Raw genomic sequence first — 7,329 nt, 5'->3', positions numbered from 1 at the left:
AAAAAAAAAAAATCTGGCAGGAAAGATAGGAAAAGAGCATATTACCACGATGTTCACACGCTCCCAAGAGATTGATGATGTTTGGGTGGTGGCCAAGTTTACAGAGAACCTCCAGTTCCCCAGCGAAGTCCCTGTGGTCATCTTTGGAGGCATATTCTGGGAAGAAAGTCAAGAGTTGTGATCCCTCTCTGTTAGACCTCTTTAGAAATAACTGTCCTCTCCTCCCTTCAGAGGACCTTCAGAGGCACTGAGTCACCATCAGGTCTGGAAAACTGTACAGAAATCAGAGATTACTCTACAGAGGGTACTTGGTACTGGTGACACTTCGGGCTAATACTTCTTTGTTGTTGGGAGCTATTCTGCACACGTTAAGACATTCAATAGCATCTCTGGCTTCTCCTACTAGATACCAGCAGCCCAACCAAACATGTATCCAGACACTGCTGAATGTCCCCCCAAGGGGCAAAACCACCGCTGGTTGAGAACCACTGCTTTAAACTTTTCCTTGTTTAAACTCTCAAATACCCCGTGAAATGAGCTGGTAGCGATGGAGCAGCCTCCACTTAAGACTCTAGCTATTCTAGCGGAAGCCGCTGTCCAGCAACTAATATGCTGAGCAAGAGAACCAGAGTTTTAGAGCAACAACACAAGGAATGCACACACCTTCCTTTCTTACAATAATTTTAACTTGCTTTCCCACAAATCAGTCCTGCTAAGATATAAACTCAAATCCAACGGCATTTTTATAGAAGTGCTTGGTGGTCAGGAAACTGAATTGTGCTTGTTTCTATTCTTTTCATCCTGCCTCTCCATTAGCACTTGGATCAGAGGAAGAACAGCCAGGTACCAACCAGGCCGAAGGGAAGGCTCTCTCTGGTTGATGCACAAACTGATCAGCTTTGATCAGTGACAGAGTGCTCTTACTGTTTTTTGAAAAATAACATTGCGTAGGAAAGGTGGGAGAAGGGGACAGTTGGGTGCTGGTAGCCCTGTGCATGCCTGAATGTGCTTGGAAATTACAGGAATGTTTCATATGGGCTAAGGGTACCCATAAAACTAGCTAGTAGGCAATCTCAGGTCAGAGACCCTGTTCATACCACAAGAAGCCTGAGGGTCAGTGCCTTGAGAGCATTTTTAAAATGAAGCTCTTTATAATGAGGTTGTCTCCCTACTTCGGTAATTGTCCTCCTTTGAGTGCATCACTCTCCCATCAGACAGTCTCCGCCCTGATGCCCCATTTAAGATATTTTACCTCTTCACATGGGCATGAGACAATCAGGCTCAGGCCAAATTTTAAAAGCCCCAGCTTTACAAGATTCTACACCTTTTCCCTCATACTATCCTTACTGTTCCCCAAAACTCCCCATGACTAATGTAGCAAAACAGAAAAAAGATTTCTGGAAAAGTAAGCAAGATTGTACGTGTTCGTGTGTGTGTGTGTGTTTCAAACATACTATCTCTAAGTACAGACACAATTTTATTTTCTTTTTGTCAAGAATGATTTAAGGAGATTTGGGGTTAATTCCAACTTTAGGCTCAATATTGCCATCAAAAAGGAAAACCTATCAGCAACCTTAGAGAGCCCGCTCTGTGAGGCCAACCAACAACAGTAGTTAGTGACATTCCCTGCTCTGACACACGGCTTTCCAAGCCCAGATGCCGTACAAGCAACACCGTGGCTTCACAGTGAAGCCACGCATCAACTGCTCCTTCACACAGAAGAGAACACAGCTCGGACCGCCAGAGAACTAGTCGTTCTGCTCTCTCAGAAGATGTTTACTAGCCATCTTGGTAAGTGGGCAGGCACCAAGCAGTCCTGAGATGAACACAACTGGAAAAGACTGAGTTGTTCTGACCTTAGATCAGTAGTTTCCAAACTTGAGTGTACAGAAGAATCACAGAACACACCTGTTAACACAGATTCTCACATGTCACCCCAGAAATTCACACACACTGGACTTGACAGTGGGAGAAGCCAAGGAGATGCATTTCTAACAACGTCTCCAGGAGCTTTGATGCAGATAATCCATGAAGACAGTGTTTTGCAAAGTGTGGTCTCCAAACCCTCAGCATCAGCATCACCTGTGAACTAATTAGAAATGCACATCCTCTGGTCCTGCCCCAGACTGGCTGAATCAGAAACCCGGGTGGACCCCAGCAGTCTGTTTTTAACAAGGCTTCCAGGTGATTCTGATACACGCTCAATTTTGAGAACCATCGCATCAAGAGAAACAGCAGCGCTCCCCTAAAGTTAGCAGTGTGTGACAGAGAATCTGTATTCTCACATCCCAACGAGTCAAGACAGTGGCATTTAAACAGCTCATGCCTTCGTATTTGTGTCCTGATCCTATCACTGGCTGACCTCAAAGGAACTATCACCTGCCGCTGCACAGAACAGCTGTATTTGACATCATGCCAACTTTTTGTTTAAATAATGTAAGACCATAGCGGAAAGATTGGACAGGAAGTCAAGTTTTCTCCCCACCCTAGTGAAATGCTGACTTGATCTCAAGCACTGACCTTTCATCCTCTTGATGGCAGCGTCCATCCGTAACCCATCCTTCTTGATGCGCGCCTTAAGAACCTGGCCAAAATTACCCTCCCCGATCACATCTTGAAATTTGATGTCATTCCAGTCAAGCACTGGATAAATTGTAGGATCCGGGTTGTTTTTGGCCTTCCTGTTCAGGGCCAGAGTTCCTGAGTTGAACTGCACAGCTGGTTCTTCCCTCTGGAGAAATAATTTTTTCAGGGTTTTGTGTCAGGATTTTTCATAATTCTAACGTGCATAAATACTCCTGGCTTATATACATACCAGTAAAACAAGAAATTGTCTATCTAATTCTAGAATGCAGATGGAAATAGGTTTCATCTAACAGGCTGTCTACAGGGCTGCATGAGGTAATTCTAGGTCTCAGGTGAAAGGCACGCTCCAATCGATCAGCAATGTCTGCAGAGTGCAAGACAGAGGGCAGTAACAGTAAGTATGCCACAGGATGGCACGACCCCGAGTTAGTCACACTTGAGTTTCTGCTGAGCTGCGGAACGAGCAGGTGCTCAGTTCTGGTTTGGAAAAGAACTCAGAGATCCTGTCGGGGGCAGTAACAGGCCGTGCCTCCATAAGAGCTTTCCTTGCATTGTCTTGGTCTATTCTTGACTCACTCTCTCTGACTTATCCTAAACCTTAGACCCTCTCAAGCCCACTCTGGAGCAGACTCTGGCCCCAGCATGACAGAGGCTTAGAGTAAAGCCCAACATAGCATCACCTGTTCTGCTGAGTTTGAGAGGCTGCTGACATACCATGACAAAGCTCCAGCACTCCCAGCCCCCTTGCTGGTCTTTCCTTTCCAGTGACAGCCTGCGTTGAGCCAGCTCCGGCATGGAGTCAGATAACAAAGCTCCCCTTGTCCTCCAAGGTGGGGACTCTCAGGGATTTGTGGATATGAAGTGCACCTCATCTGGACTGTGTAACTGTCCTCAATGTTCTATACACGGAATTGATAAAGTTGGGTACGAATTCATCTTACAGAGCTTGAAACCACTAACTAGAGAAACGTTCAGGCTACAGCATACCAAAGGACTCGGGGTGTATACTGGTCAGGTATGATTTTGTAAACCTTGGTTATTAGTCAAAATTTCTAGATGAAAGAATGAGGCAGTGCCAGGTATTAAGAACTATGATGACAGACTGATGGGCACAAAGGAATGGAGAGACACACATGTACATAAAATTCATATATGTTACACATATATATGAGGGGTAATAAGACTGTGGGAGGTAAGAAATAGAAAATGGGAACCGGAAATAGGAAATGTGGGGAAAACTTGCCTAGCGTAATACATCATTACCCATCACACTGAGGTCTGGTTATACCCATGTCCTTCCTTAGCAACAGCATTCAATTGTTTATATTGCAAGATTGGTCTCCTTGCTGACTTATCACTAGAATGACCATACATCTCATTGTGGCAGAGCAATAGTTCTGTTTTAACCCTGGATTCTTAGATAATTATTAAGAGCAATTTTCACTCTCAAAAGCATTCAGGATTGGACAACAGATTATATAATCATGTTGTTTATCTCCCATTTCATAATGGAAGTGAAAGAGAAGATAAGACCTGACTAAGGGAAATATCTGCTTTACAAGTACATTTCCTGGTCCACATTTTTTTTTTTTAAAGTAGGCTCCACACCCAGCATGGAACCCAATGTGGGGCTTGAACTCACGACCCTGAGATCAGGACCTGAGCTGAAATCAAGAGTCGGACGTTCAGCCAACTGAGACACCCAGGCATCCTTCCTGGTCCATGTCTTTAAAGTGAAGATTTGGCATATATGCAGACTTTTACTTATTAGCTAGTAGGAAGAGAAGGCACTACCACGTTTTGGAAAGCTTGGGCCATTCTCCTTTGGACATTTGCCCTCTTCAATTGCAACATGATCAGGAAGGCCAAAAGCACCGTCAGGCAGGTCATTCCCGCAGAACCAAGGATGGCTATAAGCAGCATCTTCCCACCTCCAAGGTCCGCTGGTGCTGCGCAGAACAGGAGAGAAGCAGCAGGGTTAGTTTAGGAGAGACAGTCCAAGACCACCTATGGGTGACATCGTGGTATAACGGAAATGTAATGGCAGCCCTGGCTCTGCCACCTAATTGCTAAGGGACCTCGGGCTCCTTGTTTATATGTTCTGAAACTCAATGGAAAAAAAGTCTGACCCACAGGGTTGTTATAAGACCTATAAAAAAAAAAGGAAAAGTGCTAATTATTAGTTATTACCATTTGCCCCACTTTTATTTCCAAGTAGAGGCCCAACCAGCAGCACATTATCAAGTAACAGTGAGAATGACTAACTAGACACAGGACTTTGGGAAAGTGGCTAAACTTCCCTGCATAATTTCCCCAAGTAGAAAAGCTCTTGAGATCTAAGATGCTGAGCTTAGAGTCTATAAGATATTTTGCTTTTTTCCCCCTTGTTTAAAAAGCTAATGTAGAAAATCTAAGAATACCATTGGAAGAATGAAGGAAAAGGGGAGGGGAAGGAGGGAAGACAGAAGAGAAAAAAACATTAAATTTAGGGCTCAAGTCAAAATAAACTATTACAGAATCTGCTCTAACCCATTTCTTTCCCTCATTTAAATTCAAATAAAATTAAATAAAATATATTTTTCTGAAAAACAGTATGTAGAGCACGACCCTACCTTCTTACAAGTATTCTTTTCTGATTATCTCTTTTTCCTTCTTTCTAAGCAAGGGTGCATAAAGACACATCTGGAACAGAATGCTGAGGATTTTGTTATTTGTTATGTCTTGTTTTTAACTTTTCTGTTTGTATTTATGTATAGTTTGGATTTAGGGCCTGTATACATTTTACTAAAACACCAATAATTGTAAAAACAATGCATTTATTAAGGGTCAACTGAAAGCTCCAACTCTCTGTAATTGGCAGACTCATCAGTCCTCGGACATTCCAAACATATTCCAAAGAATCAGCCTGAAAATAAAGCATGTTTCATTTTATTTCTTAAGCCCTAGTTAGCCCTCGAAAATCAAGTTTTTATTTACTACTATAAGATTTTCCGTAAAAATGAACTCTAGCCCAGATTATAAATCTGCAACACCTCCCATCTAATGTCACTCCGCGTTCCCTTGCACGTTGCAGAGGGCTGCAGGTGCCATTGCAGACAGACTTCAAAGGGGAGGCGCTCCAGGAGTCGCAGCCCCGCCTACCCTGGTCTCTTGTTCACTTGACTACATTCGACTGGTGTTATCAGTCACGAACACTGGGTATCGTGTGCTTAGCACTCTGAGGGATCTCCATCTATTTCAAAAAGCTTACTCTCACTGGAGTGGGGGTTAGTGGTGGATGTGGAGACACCGTAACTTGGATCCAAAAAGAAAAAACAACAACAACAAAAAGCCCAAAACAAAAAAAAACTTAGAATTGCGTAGTGTCATCAAGCTAAAAAAGGAATTCATTTGCCAAAGAATGGAGTTGAGTCTTGGGGCCTCCAGCTGAAGCCCCCGCACAGGCCTGCCTTCTTGAAGCAGGTTCCACATTCTTTTTTCCATGGAATCAAATTCACATTCCTCAGAGCTTCCATTGCAGACCAAATGGGCTAATTTAGTCTAAGACTTAAAAGAAAATGGACCAACGGGGTATCCCTACCAGGGGCATTTTCATTTTAAGAACCTATCTAGAGATGGTGAAGCCTATTTGGACAAATGAATTATGTCATATGACATACATATGAGGTAAATATCTTAAGATAGTGGGGCTTTTCTGATACTCTCCAGAAATAATTCTAGGTAAATACCCCACTCTACCAACCTTGAGATTTAGAAAGGGTCATCAGTTCATGAGAAAAGGTTGGGTTGCTTGACCCTATGTTGTTCTCTGCAAAAATGTCCACCTGGTAAGCTGTTTCAGGCTCTAGACCCTTGAGCTGATACTGGGTAATGGTGGCATTCTTGATCTTCACGTCAATGTGCTGGTCTTCATCCTTGCCCTGAACCTTATAACGGATGATAATAGAAGAAATAGAATAGCCATCCAAGATTGTCCAAGAGATCATGGCTGAGGAGTCTGTGATGTTAGAAATCTTGATATTTTCTGGTTGAGGAGGGAGAACTAGAAATTTAAAAAAAAAATCACTTAAGTTACACTACCATCTCTTAGATTATTATGCTTTTAAGAAATACTTACTGTCAGCTCATAAACCAAGAATGGCAAATATGTGTTTTCTCGGGTGGTAATTCCAATCAATTGGAAGTAGACTCCATGGAGACTTGACAAAATGGCACAAGACAGGAAAACGGCAACACATATACCATCACATATTTCCTCATCCTTGCATTAAATTAAGACATCAAATTCTGTTACAACCAGTAGAAATTGGGCAAAGTGTATCAACAAATACATCATAAAGCAGAAATCCAAATGCCCAAGAAAAGATACCCAACATTGCTAGTTATCAAGAAAATGAAAACTGAAATTAATGGTGGGGCACCATTTTTAACCTTTGAGATTATGAAAAATAGAAAGATCTCCAGTATCGAGTGATATGGATGTAGGGAAAGAATATAGAGAGAGATGGATGTAGGGAAAATGGTACTCTCATATACTCCTGGCCATCAGACACATTGAATGAGAAACATTGCCTATCAGTTCTACTTCTGGACATATTCCCTAGGAAAGCTCTCACACCTATGCTCCTGGAGACAGGTGTAAGGATGGTCACTGCATTTTTGTTTGGGATAGTTTACAAAAGGAGAGGAAAGGAAAGGAGAGGAGAGGAGAGGAGAGGGGAGGAGAGGAGAGGAGAGGAGAGG

At 42.7% G+C, this 7,329-nt stretch overlaps 1 protein-coding gene across 1 annotated transcript in view; it reads right to left on the bottom strand.

Moving 5' to 3' along the window:
* TEK (TEK receptor tyrosine kinase) overlaps positions 1-7,329 on the bottom strand; it is a 90,833-nt gene that overhangs the window by 11,483 nt on the left and 72,021 nt on the right. Inside the window, exons 13-16 of the mRNA XM_008695085.2 lie at positions 6,329-6,628; positions 4,384-4,535; positions 2,521-2,731; positions 46-156 (exon numbers count right to left, since the gene is read on the bottom strand). Coding sequence (XP_008693307.1) covers positions 46-156; positions 2,521-2,731; positions 4,384-4,535; positions 6,329-6,628 — 774 coding nt within the window. The remainder of the gene's footprint in view (positions 1-45; positions 157-2,520; positions 2,732-4,383; positions 4,536-6,328; positions 6,629-7,329) is intronic.

The sequence above is a fragment of the Ursus maritimus genome, unplaced genomic scaffold (assembly GCF_017311325.1).
Source record: "Ursus maritimus isolate PB19 unplaced genomic scaffold, ASM1731132v1 scaffold_17, whole genome shotgun sequence".
Lineage (NCBI taxonomy): Eukaryota > Metazoa > Chordata > Mammalia > Carnivora > Ursidae > Ursus > Ursus maritimus.
This window is presented reverse-complemented; position numbering and strand designations above follow the sequence as displayed.